Source organism: Alosa alosa, chromosome 5 (genome assembly GCF_017589495.1).
Source record: "Alosa alosa isolate M-15738 ecotype Scorff River chromosome 5, AALO_Geno_1.1, whole genome shotgun sequence".
In the NCBI taxonomy this organism is placed as follows: domain Eukaryota; kingdom Metazoa; phylum Chordata; class Actinopteri; order Clupeiformes; family Clupeidae; genus Alosa; species Alosa alosa.
The window spans coordinates 17132158-17157157 of record NC_063193.1 but is presented as its reverse complement, the minus strand read 5'-3'; the positions used below and the strand labels follow the sequence as shown (position 1 = coordinate 17157157).

The following is a 25000-nucleotide window of genomic DNA, read 5'->3' as shown; positions in this document are numbered from 1 at the left end:
ATAGCATATTACGACAATTTTTAAATCCAAAATGCTTCCAGTCATGGTAGAGTTGGTCGGAAAGCAATTGGTTGCCATAATAGGCTATACTAAAATCCAACGATAAAAGCATAAGCAGCGACAAAGCATGAACTCATTGAGCGTCTGTCCTAGCAAGCTTTTACATTATCTCATTAAAAACTACTGTTACATGTTACTGTTACTGCCACATAACATTTAGAAGCTGGACATGGCCAACATAACTAAACGTAAGGACAATGAACTCTTACCTTTATGGTCTACAAGTTATCCTCAGTTACCCATAGTTAGTACACTGTTATTTCAGTCATGCAATCTTCTCAATATGAGCTAGTTAGAGATAGTCTTGCCATATAGCCTTCTATCACAATAGTCTGCCGCAAAACTTGCGACAACTGTCATAGTATAATATGCAGTTTCTGGCATCCATAAGAAAAGCATTTGTACACTGCACATTTGCCAGTGTCAAATTAGATGAATGGTCAATAGCTTAACTGTAGCTACATCTGACTCATCTTCAGGGAATAGCAACGTTGCTCTCCTTCAATAACATGACACACAACTTTATTTTCATACATTAATTTGATTAACAGGCTAGACTAGGCTACATGGCGATCAAGCACACTGAAAATGTTTTCTGTTCATTGTATCACATTTTATTTTCAGTTGTCAAAAGTTATGGGGGTAAAATTAGGGATAATCCCCAGTTCAGAAAATCATACGTTTATGTTCACCCTCCAAAAAAGACGCACAAGTCGGCACTCAGTAAACGTAGCATGCCTATGAAAAGGCTTTGCAGTAGGATTGTCCAATGGTCAATCTATTGCTTCAATTTGTGTTTTATGTGACGTGCCAATGCTGGGTTCATGCCGTTTTGCGGAAGTTTAAAATGTTTAGCGACTGCGTAATTGGTCAGCTATGATGAAATTCGTTCAATGTTCCACTGTTCATGCCATGAACAAAACATGCCTATAATCAGGCTTTGCAGTTGTTCAATATGGTCAGTCTCAATTGTGTTTAATGTGACGTGCCGAAGCTACATTCATGCATTGTTTTGCTCCGGTTGAAAATGTTTCTGCGTAATTTGTCAGCTGTGATCAAATGTGTTCAATAAATTCCACTTTTATGTCATAAATATAACATGCCTATGATTCATATATAGTGTATCTAATCTAGGCCTCTCTTATGTTCAATCAAATTCGTTTTGCCCACCCGTTTTTTGCTTCTGTGCCCACCGTGGCCTACTGGTTAGCGCTTCGGACTTGTAACCGAGGGTTGCCGGTTCGAACCCCGACCAGTAGGCACGGCTGAAGTGCCCTTGAGCAAGGCACCTAACCCCTCACTGCTCCCCGAGCGCCGCTGTTGTTGCAGGCAGCTCACTGCGCCAGGATTAGTGTGTGCTTCACCTCACTGTGTGTGTTCACTGTGTGCTGAGTGTGTTTTTCACGGATTGGGATAAATACAGAGAACAAATTTCCATCACGGGATCAAAAGAGTATATATACTTATACTTATACATTTGAATATTTCTATATGCCACTGTTTTAGATCCCAGCGCAACCAAGAAGAGCCAAACGTCTTTGTCTACTGCATTTAAGATCATTTAGTCTTTCATCTGAACTGCTCCCTGCTTGTCTTCAATTTCCCTTCCAAATTACTTTTTATTGTCCAAAGCTGCAATCGCAAGAATCCGACATTCTAAGCATCGACACATACTGCACTATAATGCAAAGCAACTTCACTTGCATTTATAGGGTACTAAAAATGTGCGTGCAGCAGCTAACCAAAGTGCAGTCAGTTCTCCCGCCATGGTTTTGAAAATCACACACCTGCTGCATCTGAAGGCGCATGACTGAAGGCCTACGACTGTCATTCTACACGCCCCCTCTTGCACGTCATGTTTTAATTTGCTAGCTGGTCCTGCCTCCAAAATGTCGGATCATGTGAACAGATCAGCAGGCCAGCAAATTTTCACCTCATTTTCAGACACACGATGCGGCAAAAAACACTTTTCCTCTTCCCACAAATTTTGCATGATATCTGTGTGAAAAGGGCTACTTCTTTCTTTTTCTCTTTATACATCATCTCTTTCTTCTCTCTTCCCTCTATGTTTTCTCTGTATGCCTTTTTCATTTTTTTTATTTTCACTGCCCCCCTTCCTTTCTTCCTCTCTCTTTCTCTCTCTTTCTTTCTTTCTTTCTCTTTTTCTCTCTCTCTCTCTCTCTCTCTCTCTCTCTCTCTCTCTCTCTCTCTCTCTCTCTCTCTTGCTTGTTCTGTGCCAGATCTTGTTTAATCTTGCCCAGGGCTGCTGTAACAGTGCTGTGATTATTGCTTGTGTGAAACCTCACTCAGCATGCCTTCAACCACCCAGCCACTGTGTAAAGATTCTCTCGCTCTGCCTCCTCTCTCCCTCTCTATCTTTCTTTCTTTCTTTCTTTCTTTTTTTCTCTCTCTCTCCCTCCCTCCGGGGGAGTGAAGTAGGTTAGAAATATGAGGCCATAAATTTTAGCTCTCTGGGGCAATGGAGGATGCTAAAGATGTTTGGACCTGTTAAACTACTCACTTCCTCTCTTCTCTCTGTGTTTCTTTCTCTCTTTCTTTCTCTTACTCTCTGTCTCTCACTCTGTCTGTCTGTCTCTGTCCTTACCCCCCATCCACCACTCCCATTATGCCACTCATAGTCAGATGTAAGTAATCTGCACAATAAAGACTAATCCCTTCTTGAGAGGCTTGGATTGTGTGTGTGTGTGTGTGTGTTTACAACAGTGTAAGGATTGGTAAGCCACCTGCACTCTGTGACATGGGCCTCTGTAGGGGAGCAGAAAGCGGGGGGCTTCGGAAAGAGGAGAGGAGAGGTGTGTATGTTTGTGTGTGTGCTCAGAATGATTTTGAGGGTAAACTGTGCTACCAAGGAAAATAAATCAATCTCGTTCCCCCCTACTGCTTTTATACAGTTCCCTCTCTAACTCCTACACACACACACACACACACACACACACACACACACACACCCAAGGGCCTACACGCAGAGACCATTGTACCAAATAGTTTATTTTGGCCCCCACCCTTCCCACCTCCCCTGTTTTCCCCACGCTCAGTTTCTGTTCTCTCCTCCATTTTTTTCTTTTTCCTTCTCTCCCTCCCCCCTTTTCCCCTGAAAAAGCGTCCACATGCCTGCCTTATTAAGTGAAGTAAGTATGTGTGTGTGTGTGTGTGTGTGTGAGAGAGTGTGTGAGGGCTGAAGATGATGTGGGTAGAGACAGAGATGGCGAGAATGTGGGATTTGGAGTGACAGCGGCTGAAAGGGAAATAAATAAAGGTGGAGAGGGTTTGGGGAAAACAGGGGAAGAGGGAGGGAGGGGAGAGAGGAAGGGAGGGAGAGGGCTTAGGTTTCGTAGGGTCTGGGTTATATCAGCAGGGCGGGTTTATTTGACTTCACTCAGGGAATGCCGTGCCTCCCTGTGCTTATCCAGCTTGATGGGCACAGCCACACACACACACACACACACACACACACACACACATGCACACACACCACACACACACACTTTCTCTCTTACACCCACACGCACAGACACAGCAATCCAGCATGTGCATTCACACATGCACACACACCTACACACTTCACTCAATCACAAGTGTACTGCAGAACTATCCACCCTCCCTTTAACACACACACACACACACACACACACACACACACACATTCACCAACCCACACCTCAGACATTTACACTGGTCCTGTGACAGGCTGGTAAGGGGCCCTGGGCTTCCTAAATCACCCCGCTGAGAGGCCCAGGGTGGGTCTCATGGCGCGCTACCCCCACACACACACACACACACACACACACACACACACACACACACACACACACACAGAGAGACAGCCAGACCACAGACGCATAATAATATACTCAACAGTTTTACACAAAGCTGTGGAAATTCAGATCTGAAAATAGTGCACCTGTGCCTCAGGAAGAGAGTGTTTGTGTATGTGCGTGTGGTTTATATAGCGCTCTTGGCCGGAGAGCTTAAAAGCCTTTTGTGCTGGTTGGAGCTGTTCGAAGTTGTTCTGTAGCGCCTGTGCTTTTCTTGGCACTGACAATCCAATACTCTCACACACTCACAGACTTACTCACTGGCTTACCTAAACAAACACGGGTTGGTCTGGCTGTGCCTTGTTGTGGATATCTTATGGTTAATACAGAAAGCAATTGGCTTCATTTCAATGGTATAGCCTCTCTCAAAAAAATCAGCTAGCTGTATTATATGCTGTGTACACACACACACACACACACACACACACATACATATATTATACATACGTAAATATATATATACACCGCTGGCTGGCCCGGACTTGTCTTGTTTGAGGAAATGGATACTTCATCCATGTATACTGACCTTTGCTGTAAAAGTAAACATGTTCCCGTCGTTAACAAAATAGTTACCTGGCTCCTCAGTCCTGGATCTTTGGAGGCATTTTTTTTATTTAATATATCTCAGACCGTGACATGACTGTGATTGAGAATCTACACATTTTCAAAACAGTGAGGTTTTATTGGGTGGGTGGGGAGAGATGGAGAAAACTACAGAGAGAGAGGGTGAGAGATGGAGAATACTACGAAGTGAGGGGCCGTCCACAGCAAGAACAATACAGTAACTGTAAAAATAACGTAAAAAAGTATCGTTAGCCATCACATTCATCAACAAAAGGAGATACTTTCCTTATCGTTGGTCAGTGTCGATGCTTTTATCATTATAGTTATCGTTCCTGGTGTGAACGGCCCTTAAGATGTCCCATAATGGCATTCTGGTCATCAGCAGGCTTCAACTGCCCCCCCTTTTTACGTTCAGTGGAGTGTAGGACCAGATGGAGAGTCCTACAGTTTCCACAGTGAAGAAGAGATACGACTCGTGTTCCATTACAGAACAACAATTTCTTCTCCGAAGCTATTCCAAATTCTTGTTCACATGTTTGTCTTCCTCCCTGGAACACTTACTTTTCTCTGATTCTTACAGTTGTTTTTGCTCACTTGTTCTTGTGTTCTGCTTTGGCTGAGACCAGCAAGTGTGCTGCTGTGCCTGCGTGCGTGCATGTGTGTGCGACTGTGCGTGTGTGTGTGTGTCTGTCTGAGTGGATTTGTGTGCAACTTGGTCCTTTGTCTTTGGGCTCATGTGGGACTTTTTGCCGTGTGTGTTTGAACGCAACACTAACTCTGTGGTTGCCATCCTGTGTGTCTGCAGCAACAGCTGGAGGAGGAGGCGGCTAAGCCTCAGGAGCCCGAGCGCTCCATTTCACCCCCGCCCAGCGAAGCCAAGCACCGCAGCCTGGTCCAGATCATCTACGACGAGAACAGGGTGAGTGTGTACACACACACACATCAACATACACACACAGTAAATTTGTACCCTTTGTACACATAAAACTGAGCGTTCACATACATACACACAACAAATGCGTTGCCCTTTTCTCTCTATTGGTTGAGCGTATAATGAACCTGGTCCAGATCATCTAAACACATCAGCGCTTGGTGCTATGCTTAGCGCAGGGGAGGCCACATCCCAGGAGGGTATGAACCTGTGTGTGACCTGTGTGTGTGTGTGTGTGGGTGGGTTGTTTGTAGGTGTGTGTCTATACTTTTTAGTGGAGACCTGCAGGATCTAGACCTGCAGGTCTAGTAGTAGCAGCAGCAGCAGTTGTAGTGGCAGCTGCTGGTGTTGCTCTTAGTCCACCTAGTGGTCACTATGCACATCAGAGGAAAAACAGCCTGTCTGTGTGTGTCTGTGTGTGCAGGGCTCTACAGTGCGCCCATTTCACTCGCACATGCGAGTAAAAATCATGCCGTGGGAGTGCAAAAAAAATATTTAGGCGCACTGGTGCGAATGACTTCTAACCATGTCAATATTTGTCTACAAAATACACCGCAACATCGAGAAACATTACTGGTGCAAACCATAGAATCACGTCACGAATGCAGCGTAAAAACTACACCTCCCATCAACGTTAGCAGTTTCGCGTTGTGACTCGCTAGTAGTTGCTTCTATCAAATCCAAGAGCGCGCAGAAAAAGCGGAAAGTTAGACTAGCCAGCCAAGATGCAAAGATTGAAGAAATTAGTTTTTCTATCCACCGAATTCATTGGATATACAGTAGGAGGAACAGGATGAGATTCTGAGAATGCAGTGAGAGAAGGAAAGGTAACCTAACATGCCTTTTAGCCCAGTTAACGTATTGGCTGCAATATGCAAAATATAGCTGTAGCGGCACGAAAGTAGCCTCCCGTAATACTCCCATTTTATTCAAAGGTAGAACGCTACTGACAACTCCAGGCTTCCACGCATGCTTGTTTGTTTACACCGAATGCAAGGTGAAGTGCAAAACGAAAGTAGGCCCAACGTTTGCCCACTGCCCCCCATCAATGCAGATATTTAAAATAAAAAACTAAAAGTATAAAACATATATCCTTGATTAGCCTATGTTGGCTTTTGTGGAAGAGAAAATGGACTGTTTTAGTAGTAGTATTAGGCAGTATGCAGTCAGATAGGTCACCATGGGCATATTTGGATTATATAGATGGATTCACAAATAAATAAATTAGCCTACATTTGGCAGGATACTTGATATACAGGCTAAATGCAAATATGGCAATGTAGGCTATTATATTATTTTACATTAACAAAATGTAGGAAAATAGAACAGACTGAAAATAAAGTAGGCACTGATCTTTAAAATCCTTCCTGTAGCCTAAATGTTGTCAGTCATTCTTAATATTCGCAATTGGTGCAGTGGCATGTTTAACTGTTAGCTGCAGTATAATGTTAGATTATGTGTAAATTAAGTACAGAACTGACTGTGCGCCCAAATTTTTGTCTGTGCTCCTAAATTTTTTAACTTGGGCGCACAAGTGCTCCTGAAAATTTTTTTTAGTGTAGAGCCCTGGTGTGTGTGTGTGTGTGTGTGTGTGTGTGTGTGTGTGTGTGTGTGTGTGACTGTGACTCTAACAGTGATGCCACTGCCTCTAAAATCTTGAGTAACAGAAGGTGGTGTGTGAGTTTAAACTCAGAAACAGTCCTGTCTAAAATTCACACACATGCTCACTCACACACCTCTTATGCAGTCTTTAGGTAACGCCCCTGAGCTCTGTGAACTGTGAGTAGGCTCTCAAGTGGCACGTGTCATTTTAATGATTATTAGGGTGTTATGTGAGGTTAAGGTCGCTGCGTTAAGCTGCAGTTATCCATTCAAGCCATAATTAGTCAGGCAAAACAGGGTCTCATATGAACAGTGTGGGGTTTCATGCGTCCTTAGATGCCTTTTGAGTGTGTGTGTGTGTGTGTGTGTGTGTGTGTGGGGTGGGGGGGGGAAGGGTGCTTATGTGTATGTATGTGTGTGCTTCCTTAATGCCCTGTAATTACCGTAATATGGTTGAGATGCCGGCATTTGTTGGCATTAACGGTGTGTTCCTTGTTTGAGCAGTAAAACCTGCATGTCACAGGCAAGACTGTCAGACTGAATACTCTATCGCCCTTACACACACACACACACACACACACACAGCCAGACACACACAGACATTTAAACCACCAAAAGACATAATCTCTACCATTACTTATTTATTCCTTGGTGTGGTGTGAAGTTGGACACAACAGGTGCTCTCCAGTTGCAGTGGGTCAGGCAGGTGGGGAGAGGGAGCGAGAGACTGCGCTGATTGGAAACTGATTGGCTGATTATGGAATGGAATGGAACTGAGGGAAACCTTAATCATTGTTTATCTTTTTTGACCAGTAGAGGGAGCTACTTCTAAGAATGTATGAGCAGATCCAGCTCCATGTAGAGAAATATCACAAAGTCACAACAGGCTTACATGCAGCTTGAATGTTGGCTTTAAATGAAAGACATGCTTACACTCACACTCACACAGTCCTCCACCCTGATTTTTCTCAGCCTTGCTGCCTTTCTGTGAGTTGGCCATTGGCCCTGCTGAGCTGCGTGGCTGGCCGGTGTGCTCTTAGTGGCAGCCCTAATAACAAGGGTTACATCAGGCCAGGCGAGGTGGGGTGGGGTGGCGCTGGGGAAACTGTTCCCATTGTGACTCCTCTCACAGAAGGGATTAGATTATCTGTAAACCAGGGCCTGATCAGGCCTCATTAGGAACCCTATAAACCTCGCAGTGGGCTGAGGTGACAGCAGTCAAAACTTGCTCTCTCTTTGTGTGTGTGTGCGTGCGTGCGTGAAGCTTAGGAGAGAAAACTGTGTTTATGTCTACCCTCATCCATACTTCATATGCCTGGTATAGGCACTGAGAAATGCATTTTTTATGCTTCTCAGAGAGAGAGAGAGGAGGAGATTATAAAGAAAGAAAGAGAGAGATGGATATGGAAACTGCTGCCCACATATCATCTTAGCACTGCTAAAAAATGAATAGTCATGTTCTTAGAGCTGTTCGCTCCCTCCCCCTCCTCCTCCACATACACACAGGCGCGCACACACACATGCACACACACACACACACGCACACACTGTAATTGAGGGAAATGAAGTGAGATAGAAAGCCTTGGAGAGCTGGCTGTCTCATTATGGCAATTTCACTCCCTCATCAGTGGCGAGAGAAATAAGGAGTGGAGCAGGGGCAAGTGGGGATACTGAACTGAGTGTGCATGTGTGTGTACCTGCATATAAGAATCAAAAAATGAGTAAGTTAATGAAAGAGAGATTATAAAAGGCAAGGCGTGCGTGTGTGTGTCTTGGCAAGATGCTCATGTAGATGATTTTAGATATGGTATGGTATAGGCGCTCTTGTTATCTCAGATCTACATCCTCTTGTCCTGTTGTTGTGTGTAGCTGAGTTGGGAAATTATACAGGGGGAGAGAGCCTGGGGTGGGATTGCGTTTTGAGAGCTCTATTAATAGTGTAGTGTCATCCATTTGAGAGAGGGGAGAGAGAAAAGGCAAGTGTGAGGCTTTGCCGTGGTGATAGGAAATGTGAGTCTATGCTGTTGACGTGCTAACAGTGTTTGTGTTTTTCGTTTACAGAAAAAAGCTGAGGAAGCACACAGGGTTTTGGAGGGACTTGGACCCAGAGTGGAACTGGTGAGTTTCCCTCCCTATTTTCCATTCCTGACTTTTTCTTTTTAAAATATTTTTTGGACTCTTGGGAATCAATACATGACAATCTTTTTCATATAAAATGTGTGTAAGTGCTTTATATGATCAAATTTATCTTACTATGTCTCACTTCAAAATGGCCGACGGCCCCCTTTGGTGCTTTCCTACCCTTTAGCCCTTGTGTGTATCCTTAGATGTAGCATATTGGGTCTTGACATGTCCACAAGAACCCATAGAAATGGAATATCCATGTTTCATCCAATACAAGTTCTGTAGATGTATAGTCCATGTATAACCCATCATATACACCAATTGGAATTGAAATAGAAATCGCAAATATTTCTATTTTTGTGCAGTTATTCCATATTTATTGTAGTCATTTTATATCTGTGCCCCTGACATACAATCCAAATGCAAGCATGAAAAGTGTTACCTTTCATTTGAGACCAAGATTATGCTTCTACACAAAGGGGTCCATATGCAGTAAGCATTTGATTGTCACTATGCATTTTGGATAACCAAAAGTCCTATGGGGAGTTTCCATAGGGCAATTTACAAAATGCATGAGCATACCTTGGCAAAAAATGGTCTAAAGTGCTCATATTTTCATTCTATATTGTTCTACCTTTGCAGACAGCTTCACAAGACCCTGGTGCTAGGGCACAGTTGTGTTTCTAAGTCATATCAAGTGACCTAGAAGGCTGAAATGTGATCAGTTCAAAGATGCTTGTTATCCGGCAGAAAGAAAAAAAACAATATTCTAGCCTCTGTATCTCTGTTTCAGTATATCACAGTTATTCTGATTGTTTTCCAAGGAACTACAGTGTCTCTGCTTTCCAAAGAGGTCAAGCATTTGATTATAGGCCAAACTAGGTTACATCAATGGCCTCTGAAGCAGGCAAAAAACTTGAAATTGGTATTGTGATCCATGCGGTTAAAGTAATTGTTACCATGGAGGAAACCTTTAACACTGTAGCGTGTGTCAAAGATTTGATGTTCAGAAGGACTTTTAATCAACACCAATATCAACATATTTTCCCACAATAAACACACATTGAGCTTCGGTTGCATATTATGTACATTTGCCATTTGTAACCAATGCAACTATTTATGTGAAATTAAAGATCTCTGCTCACTCTATTTACCCATCATGCATCTCTCTTCTTCTCGCCACCACCCCTCTCCCCTCACACACTGTCAGATGTGTCAGGTCCTGCCAGCTCTCTAATTGGCTGTTTCTGTTTGGCTTGATTCCTCTCTCAACTCCCCAAAATATCCACACAAATCACAAGCCATGTGATTCTCTCCCTTGCTGTGTGTGTGTGTGTGTGTGTGTGTGTGTGTGTGTGTGTGTGTGTGGATATTAAACCCATGGGATCACACTGGAAATCCCGAACCCATCCATTACACTCTGCACGAAACTTCCGACTTCCAAACGCCAAAATTTATTTACCGCCTAATTGGCCAAAGGATATAAGTGCATTAGTGGGGGATTCAGAAATACATTTCTCATCATGTTGATGTGCCCAAGGCCAGTCACTGCACAGTCCTGTGGAAGAGAGTTGGCTCTTTGCACTTACGGAAATTTGGAACGACACATTGGAAAATCCGTAGAGAAAGCCAATTTTCACTCCAGACAAAGTGGAAGTTTTTGTGGAGAGTACTGCCACACATTTTCATCCTCACTGCAGATAGCTACTCATTTTTAGTCATCGGTGTGGGAAGACATTGAGATATTATCTGACCGAGATATTATCTGACTGTTTAATGGAGGGTGTGGTGTGTGTTTTCTAGAGGGCGTTGTCATTGTGTTGTTAGATGAGTTGGCACAGGTTCACAGTGAGCACATCTCAGGAGTGCAGCTTCAAATAACCACTGATGTCTTGTTGCATTAAACACTTGCAGGTGTGCAGTCTAACACACACACACACACACACACACACACCTCTGTTTGCCACAACTTTCCCTCTTTCCTGCTGACTCTTGTTTCCACAACCCAACAGTTTGTGCAGTCATCATACTAAATCCATATTTGTCTAAATGTCTCAGTATTTAAATGTCTGCCACATTTGTATCTGCTAGTATAGTAGCAGTTGCACAGTTACAGAGAAGCATACTATAAGCTGTATAATAAAATATATAAAGCCCCAAAATATATATATATATATAGAAAAAAGGCATACTATAAGCTAGGGCTGGGACGATATGCTTTTGTCTCGATTCGATTCTTTCACAATACTTGAGACCTGATTTCGATTTGTATTGTGATTCTACAGTTATTACGATTCGAAAGTATTGTGACATTCTTTCTTTCTTTTCTTTCTTTCATTCTATAACAATAAAAACAAAACAAAAGTCAAATGATACACTTCTAGAGACAATATATTATGAGACATTTCTAAAAATGAATTGTTTTCTAAAAAGAACGCACATCACATGCTTGGATCTTGCGCCATTTTCTGCTTTTGGACTGTTTTGCTGGAAACGGATATTATGTTGCCGTTGGCGGTATCGTAGAAAACATTAAGGCAAAATAAAATATGAATCACTGGAAAACATAAATCGATTTTAAAATTCATTGCCAAAAAAAAAAAAAAAACACAATACATGTGGGAATCAATTTACCCCCCCACCCCTACTATAAGGGCTATAGAAAGCTTACAGAGAATGCAGTGTCAGGAAGATCAAACCTTCCATCTCTTGCATTCAAGTTCAGCTTCACGTACACGCCACCAGGCATCATCAGTATCACGGCAACAGCAGCATCAGTAGCAACACCTAACTCCGCATCCGCATCCAGTTCTGCAGCTCTGAGCTGAGGAACGGCCCAGCTTTATTTCCATGTGTGATGCGGTGACCTGGTTTCTTCATCAGAGGGAAAAGTAAGAGAGGGTGAAAGAAAGGGCAGCAAGATGAAATGGTGTAGGGGTGGCGGAGGGTTGAAAGGCGGGGAGTCGGTTAACGCTGATGTGCCTTGATGTGCTAGTCTGAACTGAAACTGGACTCTTACCCTCCAGACATTCCCAGTAATGCTTTTATCTCTCTTTCTCTCTCTCCCCCTTTCTCTCTCTCTCTCTCTCTCTCTCTCTCTCTCTCTCTCTCTCTCTCTCTCTCTCAGCCTCTCTACAACCAGCCCTCTGATACCAAGCAGTACCATGAGAACATCAAAATGTAAGTAACTGCACTCCTCTCCGTTTTAATCCTTAACTTCCCTTTCAGACCATGGCCCTGTCTCTAATAAATGTTCATCTCACTGTCTGCTCTTCCATGAAAATCTGTCAGAATTCACATTTAGATGGTTGCCTATTGACAGATACATAATCTGTTTTAAGAAATGCTGCGGAATAGAATGAGAGACATTGCCCTGCACATGACATATCTGGTGCCTATTTATTTGAACAAAAGCTTTGGTGTTTGTCTCCTCTCCTCTCCTCTCCTCTCCTCTTGTTCTTTTGCCATGTTTGTCTCTCTTTCAGTCTCCTTTTTTGACATCTCCTACATCCTTCTCTTCCCTTTCTACAAGCCTTTTGATCTGAGAGCCCTCATCTGGCAGAGTAGAATTTTCTTTCTTTTCTTTTTTGATAGTATAATTAATCAACAGGTGTGTGTGTGTGTGTGTGTGTGTGTGTGTTATTAAATACCTCCACATGGCTTTGATCTTTTACAATTGGTTGCTTTGTCTCCTTGGTTCTTCACCAAGGTCCATTTCTTTCTCCTGTCTATCTCCTCTCTATGCTTCCATTCAGATGACCATATGGCTGTGTGTATGTGTTGGTGTGTTAACTGACATTTGATGGCGTCTGTAAGTGTGTGTGTGTGTGTTTATGTACAGTGCACGGTTGGATAAAAGGAACTTTGTACATGGCACAGAGCTGCTAATCTAGTGCCCCTACCATCTGCTCCACAACACAATGCCATCTCTGTGCTCATAGGACCGTACACACACACACACACACACACACACACACACACACACACACACACTGTACCAACACGCCTATGCTGCTGCAATATAGGCAAACACTGACATTATTTTTACTCCCATACACCTATCGTCACTCACTCATTCTCTTCCTCTTTCTCCCTCTCTCTCTCTCTCTCACACACACACTCACACACACAGTCAGACTGAAACCCACAGTCTGTGTCCTTGTCTTACCTTGTGCACAACATTACTCCCATCAGCACTAATGTGACCTCAGAGTAACCGATTTTAACGTCAAGCGCTGACAGACAGGAAGCTGTTACAGGGACCTATATTGAGTTGCGTCTGTTACATTATTGTTGAATTGTGCTTCAGCTTGCCTTAGGCAGAGAAATTGTCTGCACAATTTTCTGTCTGCATATTCATCTGTGGTATGGTAAGGTCTTAGATAAGGTCTGTTCTGTTTTGTGCGAATGCAGTGATTTTCAGATTGTGTGTGTGTGTGTGTGTGTATTGACTAGTAGATGAAGCTTCACTATGTAGCTCGCCGTTTGTAATCATATGGTATTGTGCTTAACTTGGTATAAAGGTCACTATGGCAATGAACTGTGGACATCAGGAAAAGAAGGAATTGAACAGCTTTATAATGGACTGACTTTCTCCCTGTTTCACTCCCTCCCCTCCCTCTATCTCTAACTGTATGTCTCTCTCACTCTCTCTCTATCTGTATGTCTCTCTTTTCTCCTTCTCTCCGTATGTCTCTCTCCCTCTCCCCCTTCTCTGTCCTGTTTTCATCCTTCTGCAGAAATCAGGCGATGAGGAAGAAGCTCATTCTGTATTTCAAGAGAAGAAATCATGCTCGCAAGCAGTGGGTGAGTTCTAATTGCATGGATGCACACACACACACTTCCTCTCTCTCTCTCTCTCTCTCTCTCTCTCTCTCTCTCTCTCTCTCTCTCTCTCTCTCTCTGTCTGTCTGTCTGTCTCTGTCTCCCCTCTCTCCCTCTCCTTGTCTGGCTTGTTCTTGTCTGGCTTGTCCATTACTGTATCCCCACCACAAGATGATGGCTCGGTAGAGAGCTCTTTTTGCCTGTGTGTGTGTTTGAGACAGTGTATTTTTCAATACTGCCTGCCTTGTTTTATGCTGTTGCTGTGGGGAAAGCGCAGACTTAATAGAGGGAGTAACTGTCCCAGATAGTGTGTGTGTGTGTGTGTGTGTGTGCGAACATGCGCTCCTCTGCACCAAGTGGGTGTTAAACTGGTTCAGCTGATTGGCTGAAGCATGTTTTAGTAGTGGTGCCGGTAGACTGGGTAGTCGGTGCAGTCCTGCGCCCAGCTAAATTTAGCCAACCTGTGAAGGAAGCAGCTGCTCACCTCACCCCAGTGTGCCGCTCCTCACTACTACTGCTGCTGCTGCTGGTGGTGGTGGGTGGTGGTGGTCATAGTAACGATGATGGGGAGCTCTGAGATTAGGGACCTTGGTGGCATTTTGCTTTCCGCACAACTACCAATTTCATTCAATTTTTAGTCTGATTTGTGCTGCGTGTCTTGGGCTGTGGATTTATGCTTATTATAGACAAACACAAGGAAAGGAAAAGGGATGTCAAATACATTGTGTGGGGTTCCACTAGTGAGCGTTGTTAAGGTGATTAGCGAGTCAGACGTCATCTGTGGTTTTTGGTTCATCTGTGTGTCAACCGTGGCATCAGTGGTTCATTTATGAGGTGTCAAAGGAACAACTTAGCTTTTGTTAACAAAAAATTATAACAGACATAAATGCAATGTGAATGACAAAGGAGATCATGTACAGTAGCCTCCAAAATTATTGGCACATTTGGTAAAGCTGACTAAAATCAGGTATAAAAAATAATCCACCCTTGAAGGGAAGCAAATTTATTCTGAGAAAAAGAAAAATCTCATAACGAAATAAATATTTTGAACAAAAACACATTGCTTACAATTATTGGCACCCCTAGAAAAATCTTACATACAAAACGTAACAGAAGCATTCTATCTAATTTCAAGTTAATCAGAGCATCTGAACTTTCAGAAGCAGTTCATGACTTTCTTTTTCACTAAGGTACGAAAATAAAGTGACAGAGGTTAAATCCTCTAGTGAGCGTTGTTATATTTGACTCCATAGCACATGGAGGCAGGGCACGTGGATATTCCTCCAGCAAATTCTTCAGAGCTCAGATCAATATTTCAACCATTAAGGGCTTTAGTTGCATGTCAGCAGGACCACCAGGGTTGTATGTATAACCCTGTGTGTGTGTGTGTGTGTGTGCCTGCCTTCAGGAGCAGAAGTTCTGCCAGCGTTATGACCAGCTGATGGAGGCTTGGGAGAAGAAGGTGGAGCGCATTGAGAATAACCCGCGGCGGCGCGCCAAGGAGAGCAAGGTCCGCGAGTACTACGAGAAACAGTTCCCCGAGATCCGCAAGCAGAGGGAGATGCAGGAACGCATGCAAAGGTCTGTCTGCCTGTCTGTGTATAAAAGATACTGTGTTGTAGGTCTACAATAAGGAGCAGTTTGTTCTTTAGTGAAAGCCATGTCATGAGTCTCTTTAAAGATGACGTTTTGGCCTTTGAGCTACCCTTCATAACCATGAGAGATGATGGTCAAATCTAAACTCCTCATGCTTTGTGTTTTAACTTCATCTCTGACACATGGGAAGCTCCAACTCAACTTAGGATGTGTTGAATTCAGGGTGGAGCGCAGTCTCTCTCTGTGTGTGTGTCTGTGTGTGTCTTTGTGTGTGTGCACGTGTATAGTTCCTCGAAACTCCAGATCAAGCTTTTGTTCACCCTCGGCACATTTGTGCAACGGCTCAGCGGTTAGTTTGTGCAACAGCCTGTGGTCACCCCCCCCACCGCCCACGCAGCGTCTTAGAGCATCACTGACCCCTGTGTGCTGCTACTGCACAACGGGCGCCAGTGCCACCACCACCGTACCGCATCTCACAACAGCAGGCAGCACCCAACTCCTCATCTGGGCTGGTGCAGTGTAGGAAACTCAACATTAACGTAACAGAAGCATTCTATCTAATTTCAAGTTAATCAGAGCATCTGAACTTTCAGAAGCAGTTCATGACTTTCTTTTTCACTAAGGTACGAAAATAAAGTGACAGAGGTTAAATCCTCAAGTCATTTTTCAACATTGGAAAGGCAAGAGAATACACTAAATTTAAATAAAAAGAAAGTGTGTTTGACATTTGTAAGTCAGGGAATGTCCAGGCAAACTAGGTTCTTTGTTGAAAATGCCTATATTTACAGTTAAAACAATGATTAAAAGGTTCTAATCAACTGTAAATGTGACATACATGCTTAGACAAAGACCCATGGTTATCTTGCCCCCACGTACAGTATAGGCAAAAAATGTCTTTGGGTCACCAAGTCCCACAAAAAATCTTCAAAAGTGACCTCACTGCTAATAGATTATTTAGAGGGCATGCCAGGTAAGAACCTGTCCAGTCATTTAATTACCAATATAAACGGCAGGAGTTACTAAATGGTACAGTGACTTCCAGACACTCTGAAAGTGTTCTATTGTCAGATGAAATGAAAATTGCGCTTTTTGGCTAGAAACACTTTAGGTGTGTTTGTGTTTGGCGTACACATAGAAGAATGACTATACTGAAAAAAAACCCATGCCTAATGAGAATTATGGTGGAGGTGCTGTGATATTGTGGGGCTGTTTTTATTCCTAAAGGCCTTGGGAACCTAATTAACGTGCATGGTATCAGAAACCCCAAGAAAAATCTGAACATTTTCAAAAGAAAAACTGTCAATCTCTGCCAAGACACTAAAAGTGGGTCATGATTGGATCATTCATCAGGTCAGTGAACTAAAACAAACGTCCAGATCAAAACAAATATGGTTTACTGAGCACAAAATCAAACTTCCGCCATTGCCATCTCAGTCCCCTGATCTAAACTCCATAGAAAAACAGTGGGGTGTGTCAAAGAGGAGAATGCACAAGTTGTGGACCTAAGAATCTGGACAGTCTGGGGAGATTTTGTAAAGACTAATGGTCTTAAATCCCTTGCTTTGTATTCTTCAATTTTATGGGGTGTCATAGGAGAATATTACAAGCTGTTTTATTGGCAAAGGGAGACTTAAGAAGGTATTAGAATTAGTAGTGCCAATAATTGTGAGCATTTTTTGTTAAAAATATTTATTTCTGTATTGTGTATGAGTTTTTCTTTTACTGATATTGTGTTTGTTTGTGTCTGCAGTCGTGTTGGGCAGCGCGGGGGAGGACTGGCCTCAGCGGCACGAAGTGAACACGAGGTCTCTGAGATCATCGACGGTATCTCTGAGCAGGAGGTAAACATACACTCCATCACACTCTCGTGTGCGCGCGCACACACACACACACACACACACACACACACTCTTCTCAAACACACACACACCCTTTTCTCACACACACACACACACACACACACACACACACACACCTGCACTCCTGTGCCCTCTGCAGGTGTGAACAGTGTGGTTTGTGTGACCCCCCAGGTCATAGACGCTAAAGAGATGCATTCCATCTCACCACTTCTGCAAAGAAATGAAGGCTTCCATTTCCCCAATTATCTCTCACTCTCTGCAACCAACCATGTCTCGCTGCTTCCCCTTTCATTCTTGTGTGTGTGTGTCTCAGATCGTGTTGGAAAAAAAAGGATTTCTTTATCATTTTCTATGTCATTTTCACTCAACAGTGTACTGTAATCTCACCCATAATCGGGCAGTGGTGGTAGTTCTGTTATTATCTCGGCTCCCTCAAGTTCCTCTGCGATAGCTGTGTAGCTGTTCAGAGAAGCCTCACACTTCCCCTCTGCTGACCTATATCACACACACACACACACACACACACACACACACACACACACACACAGACAGACGTATGCCCTTACACCACTATAGAAGCCCTATATGTGCACATGTGTGGATTTACCCTATTGCCCGCCTTTGCCTTCTCTGTCTGTCTCTCATTCTTCCTCTCTCTCTCTCTTTCTTTCTCCCTCCCTCTCCCTCCGTCTGTCCTGGTCAGAACTCGGAGAAGCAGATGCGTCAGCTGGCGGTCATTCCACCCATGCTGTTCGATGCGGAGCAGCAGCGCATCAAGTTCATCAACATGAACGGCCTAATGGACGACCCCATGAAGGTCTACAAAGACCGGCAGGTCAGATTATGTGGGCGGAACAGGAGAACACGTTGTGGAAGTGGAATTGAACAGGAGAAGGACACGTTCATCGCGAGAAGTGAGTGTGTGTGTGCGCGTGTGTGTGTTTTAGGTGTTAACAAACAGACAAACTGTCGGTCAGCTTATGTGCATGTGTGTGTCTTCATATGCTGATTAGCATGTAAGCAACACTGTGTGTGTGTGTGAGCGAGAGAGTGTATAAGTTTGTGTGTGTGAGCAAGAGAGTGTGTAAGTTTGTATTAATGTAATAGCGAAGTGTATAAATTTTGTGTGTATTAATGTGTGAAACGCAAAATTAATGTGTAAAGTTTATGTGTGTGTGTGTGAGCAAAAGAAGTGTAAAGTTTGTGGTGTGTGTAATAATGAGCAAGAAAGAGTATGTGTTTTGTGTGTGTGAGCGAGAGAGTGTGTAAGTTTGTGTGTGTGTGTGTGAGCGAGAGAGTGTGTAAGTTTGTGTGTGTGTGTGTGAGCGAGAGAGTGTGTAAGTTTGTGTGTGTGTGTGTGAGCGCGAGAGTGTGTAAGTTTATTATTATTATTGTGTGTGTGTGTAAGTTTGTATTATTAGTATTAGTGTGTGTAGTTTGTGTGTGTGTGTGTTGAGCGATGTAAGTTATTATGTGTGTGTGAGCGAGAGCGTGTGTAAGTTTGTGTGTGTGTGTTTGAGCGAGAGAGTGTGTAAGTTTGTTTGTGTGTGCATGCATTTATGCATGCTCTCACTTCTGCCTGTCTGTCGAGCCGAGGTGTTGAGGGTTGCGTGACATGCTCTCGTTGCAAGGCCTGCGCTGCGGTTAGCCCCCCACGCCAATCAAGCGAAGCATCAGAGGGTGGCGTGATGAGCGCTACACACCCTTACCACACTCACCTCCCTCGACAGAGGTCACGCAGACGGAGGGGAAGAGGAAGTGGGGAGGCCCAGAGAGCGAGAGAGAGAACACACACACACACACACACACACACACACCACAAGATAACTGTTCACCCAGTACCAGGAGTGCATATGTTATCCACCTGTATGACTATGGCCTGTATGACCTGTATTTGCTGGACTTGAGGCATCAGGTGGTGGTCAGTCTCGGTCTGCTGTGGAGCTGGCAGTGGTGCTGAATACATTTCCAGCTGCCCTGCTTTTCATTTAGTCTGCTGTCACCATATTTTATGAGGGAGCGCAATGAGAAAATGCGTTTGGGTGATTGAGCCCTTGGCGTCTCAGAAGGCCGTGTGAGGGGGTTTTGTGTGCATGAAGTTTCTGAGTTTGTGCAGCCTTCCCCTGTGTCTTGACCTGTTCATGACCCTCTCCCTGTATGTTAGAGGTGTGTGTGTGTGTCTGTGCGTGTGTGTATGTGTGCGGATGTGTGTGTAGGGGGGAGCTCATTTAGGTCTGGTGCCTTTGTGCCAAGAGGTGTTTTATAGGAATTAGTAGTCTTTGTGTTTGTAGGAATTAGTAGTCAGTGTTGATTGATATTGTGTGTTCTTTTTCTGTGTGTTTCAGGTTCATTCAGCATCCAAAAAACTTTGGTCTGATTGCCTCTTTTCTGGAGAGAAAGGTAGCGGAACAGACTGTTTTGATGCGTATCTGCTTACATTCTATTTGTCACACATCCTGCGGTACTCACCATTTCTGCTCGTGTGTGTGTGTGTGTTTTCAGACTGTGGCAGAGTGTGTGCTCTTCTACTACCTGACCAAGAAGAACGAGAACTATAAAAACATTGTCCGCAGGAACTACCGCCGGCGTGGTCGAAGCCAGGTGTGTGTCTCAGTGAGTTTGCATGTGCGTTTGTGTCCGCCTTTGTGTGTCCCTCCGTCCGTGTGTGTCTGCGTGTCAGAGAGTGAGAGTGTGTGTATATATATGTATGTTTGTGTGAGTAGTCTTGAGCTCCATCAATGCTGATGTGTGATTGCCCCAGTAGCTGACCCGTAAGTGTTTCTGGTGGGGCACTGTGCACTGCAGTAGTTCTCAGGAGCTCCATATCTCTCCAACTAAACGCTGGAGCTTGTGTAAGAGCATCCCCAGTCAACTCGGAGCGGAGCTTGTGGATTAGTGTTTTCCACCCGCTCGGTTTGAAGGAGCATAGCTGTAGAAACTGACCCTGGTGTCAACCAATCAGGGAAGTCATTAGCTGTTTCAGTTCCATTAAATGCCATTTGAGAAATTGTGAAGCCAAATTACTCAGTTGAGTACACAATACCTGTGAAGCAGAGCTACAGTGTGTCTGCTCCTCTTTTGCAGCAGGTATTTTAACTCGCATCTTTCAGTTCAGTTCAGTTTCAACTGTACTTCCAAAGCTACACACCAGCATGTGATTTCCAACAAGGAGGATAACATCCTGGACCTGGTCACTACACACAAAAGGAGCATACCAAAGCCACCCCTCCCCCATTGGACTTTCAGACCATATCACTGTTATGCTAATGCCACTTTATACAGACAAAGGGTATGCGAACAAAACCCCGGTTAAATGTAAGCAGGTAAAGTGTGGCCCTGAGGGGCACTCCGATGCTCACTTCAAGACTGGCTTTGCCCACAACAGACTGAAAATGTTTAAAGCAGGCAGCCACCCTGACAACCAGGACAGACATAGGAGTATACAGACACTGTAACCTCTTACATCACAAGTGCATCGATGATGATGACCCCCACAAAGACATCATCCTTTCGGACTGCTGGAAGCCATGGCTGACGGGGGATGTCCTCAGGCTGCTGAGGGCCAGAGACAAAGCCTGGGAGCTGGGGATGAAGCTGGCATGGCGAGAGTAACCAACTGTCCGTGTCAAGGGAGCAAGGAATACACTCACAGAGACCACCCACTTCAAAATGACAGGGAACTCCACCAAAATATGGCAGGACGTTGAGGCCCTCCTGGGACTACAAGCCAGCCTGGGCGTGAGGAGCAACCTCTGCTCAACAAGCCTGGACGGCCCCTGGCACCGGCTTTGGAGGCGCAAGGCAACACCCTGCCCACAGGACCCATCCCCTCCTGCATGGGCAGCCTGTGCCTCTCTTGGAACAGTGCCCCAGACACCTTCATCAACCTCCGATAGACAACCGGATCGGACAACATCCAATCAGATTGGGTAAGGAAGGGTGCTTGGGGAGCTTAAGGATGTCTTCACAGACATCTTTAACACTTCCCTGAAGCAAACCATCATCATGTTTCCAAAGCTGCCTGCATCCTTGTACCTGTGCGAAGAAAACTCCCATCCTGCTTCAATGACTGCAGCCTGTGGCACTGACACCCATCATCATGAAGTGCTTTTGGCTGACTTGTCATGTACATATCAAAACCCATTCTCCCCCCACCCTGGACCCCTTCCAGTTTGCATACCGGGCCAAGCGGGTCTACAGAGGATACAATCTCTGCCCTCCACCCAGCCCCTCTCCCACCTGGAAAAAAGAGACTCTTATGTGGATTGCTGTTTTATAGACTTCAGTTCTGCATTCAACACCATAATACCACAACAACTCATCTGCAAACTCGACAAACTGGGACTCAGTGCCTACCTCTGCAACTGGCCACTGGACTTCCTCTGTGTCCAGAGGCCCCAAGTGAATGCGATGTTTGGCAGCAATACCTCAAGCATCACACACTGAGCAGGGAGGGCCCCCCCCAAGGCTGGGTGCTCAGTCGCTGTCTTCACCCTGCTGACACCCTTGACTGCACTGCAACCCTACAGCAACAATCACATGAGTATGAAATTTGCTGTGACACAACTCTGGTGGGTCTCTCTCATCACCAAAAGGCGACGAGACTCAGCATGGGTTTGATTAGGCCATCGACCGATGGTGGGGGGACGCTTGCCCGACCTGCGGAGGTCAACCGAGATTGTTGTTGACTTTCAGGAGGTCCACCCAACACCTGCCGCACTGACCATCGGCGGTGCTGTGGTTTTGGAGCGAGCAGCACCAAATTCTGGGGTGCACATCAGTGAAGACCTCTCCTGGACCACCAACACTGCATCACTGGCGAAGAAGGCTCAGCAGCCTGTACTTCCTGGGAGAGCTCAGGCGAACAGGATATCCACCAGCCATCCTTGACCACATTCTACCGAGAGGCACCATTGAGCATGCCTCTCCAGCTGTATCGCTGTGTGGGCGAGGCTGCACCTAGTCTGTGGGGAAAGCCCTGCAGTAGCATAAGTGAACTGGCTGGAGGATCATTGGTCTTCACTCTCCCTCCCTGAAGGGACATTTACACCACCCACCTCACCCATAGACCAAGGTGTGGTGTGCAGGTCACCCAGCTCACCAATCTGGGTGCAGATCTACTGCCCTCTGGGAAGGAGGTGCAGAAGCCCTCGCGCTCCACGCCTTTCTCAAGACTCACCAGCAACTTCATACACACCAAAGCTGTGGATGCTGAACTCTCCTCCTCTCCCCTCCACCCTCCAATACATAACATCCTGGACATTGGACCCACAATGGCTGCCTCTCTCCCACTTGCTGCACTTTGAACACTTGCACACTTGTACACTTTGCAACTTGGTGGGTTGTTGTCCTGAAAACACAACACTTCTGCTGGATCTTACATAGCTTGCACCACTATGCCACTTTCTTTATTGCTCAGGTCAAACAGAACTACCACCCAAGCCTCTTATTGGCCTGACTTTGCACTGGATTTTTATTATTCTCTGTACAATTTCAACAAATTTTGCTGCTCTTATTTTCATTATATGTGCCCTCTTATTTTACTTATTTACTTTACTTTTGTTTTACTTGAATGTTATGTTTGTCTGGACTTAAAATTGGTAAAATATGTCTTGTCTTCACGATGGGATAGTGAAAGCGTAATTTGATCTCTTTGTATGTCTGGAACATGTGAAGAAATTGACAATAAAGCTGACTTTGACTTTTGACTTTGACTTTGACTTTGACAGTTTCTGTCATTTTCAATAGGTAACTAGATTTTAGATAATATCCATTCAAACTGTTGTCAAATGTTTAGAAACGTTCCTATATTTGCAAATTTAAACGCACATCAGTGCTTGCGTGAGACTGAGACAGAAAGGAAGCGAGAGAAACAAGAAGTTCTGAGATCTAGAGGTGGCTAAGGTCACTGCTGTGTGTGTGTGTCTGTGTGTGTGTCTGTGTGTCTCTCTGCACAGCATGGTTATTTGCAATGCAGTTATTATTCATGTATCAGTCATGCAACATCATCAATATAAAGTGTCTTACTGTTTTCCCAAGAAAGCAGATCTGTGGAAATAATACTGACTCGCTCACAGATACCATCTGATATTACTGTCTAGCAGCACATTCATTGTCAGTCGCACAGATATACACACAATGTGGGAATTACCTTGATGACCTAGATTAGAGAGATCCTTTGTGTGCAAACCAGAAAGAGGGGATTGAGTAATGGAATTATGTGCCTGGAGTGTGCATCATGACCATCAGATGAAGCTTCTTCTGATAGCTAGACATTAACGTGTGTGTGTGTGTGTGTGTGTGTGTGTGTGTGGTTGGTTTCACAGCACACTCAGCAACAGCAGCAGCAAGTGAACCGGAATAACCAGGAAGAGAAAGAGGAGAAGGAGAAGGAAAAGGATGGGGAACGAGAGGAGGAGAAGAACGAGGGAGAGGACAAGGAGGACGGCATGAAGTTAGTATTGTGTGTTGCTTTTTTTCTCTCTCTTTCCTCTGTCTCCTCCTTTTCTGAGTTACTAAACTATATTAGCAGAAGTGTATGCACCCCCTGGATGAACATGATCATTACATCGTCCCCCTCCGGTCTGTGCGCTTGGCTGGCCCAGCTGGTGCGCCTATATTTAGCATCCCCACAGCGCAAGATGAATGGGACTGTGGGGATGATAAATGAGAATGCTCCATCTCTGTTCTCAACTCCTGTCATCAGCTATTGTGCTGATGCTGGCTATTCCGCCAAACAGAAACTTCACCAGAGGGGGGATGTGACTACATGCCTGTTTGTGTGTGTGCGTGCGCGCCTGTATGTGTGTGAGAGAGAATCTGTCTTTGTTCTTCTGCGAGTTTAATGTTGTCTGTCTGTCTGTGTGTGTGTGTGTGTGTCCAGGGATCTACCGCCTGGCTAAGAGCTGGGGAGGATAAGGACCCCGATGGCCCGTGAAGGGCCGGCCTGCGGTAACAGTCGCGGCCACATGTAGGGGCAGCATCACCGCTCCATGGCCAACGAGCAAGAGGAGACCAGCACTCCTCCACTCAGCAGTGACCTAGGTAAACTTGCATTTCACACAGACACACACACACACACCACACCTCGGCGTAGCAATATCTTTCATACAGTTTTTCAACTCACTGGTCGCTGCATATACACCCAGCACTCTTGCAGATGTGCTTAGACCTCCATGTGCAGGCATACAAGTAAGCATACATACCCACTCACGGCAGCTGTCCTCTCCTGCAGTGGAACTCAGCGTCCACATGGGGGCGCTCTGGTCCTTTCCCTCCCCCCTACTAGCGCACAGCTCTGAAGCCTGAGGGGAAGGGGAAATCCCTGGACTCATGGACACACAGCCATGCCTCTCAGGTGCTGTTAGCATCCTGTCCACTGGTGCCACTCAGACACAGCTAGCATGTTTAGCCAGATAGATACTGTTAGCAAGCATTGAATCTGAGGGGTGACGAATAAACTGTTGATTGAAGACTGCACAGGTAAGCCATGCTGCTTAGGTTGTACTTGCATTATATTGCTGCGTGGACATTGTAAATGAGGCATGGCAACTTGCTTTTAGCTTTTACTGCTCATAACTTGTCTGAGGCTAGGGTGTGAGTGA

The 25000-nt window shown here is 44.8% G+C and overlaps 1 protein-coding gene across 1 annotated transcript in view; it reads left to right on the top strand.

The window, feature by feature from the left end:
* The window catches only part of ncor2 (nuclear receptor corepressor 2), a 117725-nt gene that overhangs the window by 50824 nt on the left and 41901 nt on the right, over positions 1 to 25000 (top strand). The window contains 11 exon segments of the mRNA XM_048243487.1: positions 5266 to 5379; positions 9055 to 9111; positions 12245 to 12297; positions 13857 to 13923; positions 15350 to 15522; positions 17288 to 17378; positions 18100 to 18314; positions 19742 to 19796; positions 19899 to 20009; positions 23723 to 23850; positions 24280 to 24440. Of these exon segments, the coding sequence (XP_048099444.1) occupies positions 5266 to 5379; positions 9055 to 9111; positions 12245 to 12297; positions 13857 to 13923; positions 15350 to 15522; positions 17288 to 17378; positions 18100 to 18314; positions 19742 to 19796; positions 19899 to 20009; positions 23723 to 23850; positions 24280 to 24440 (1225 nt within the window).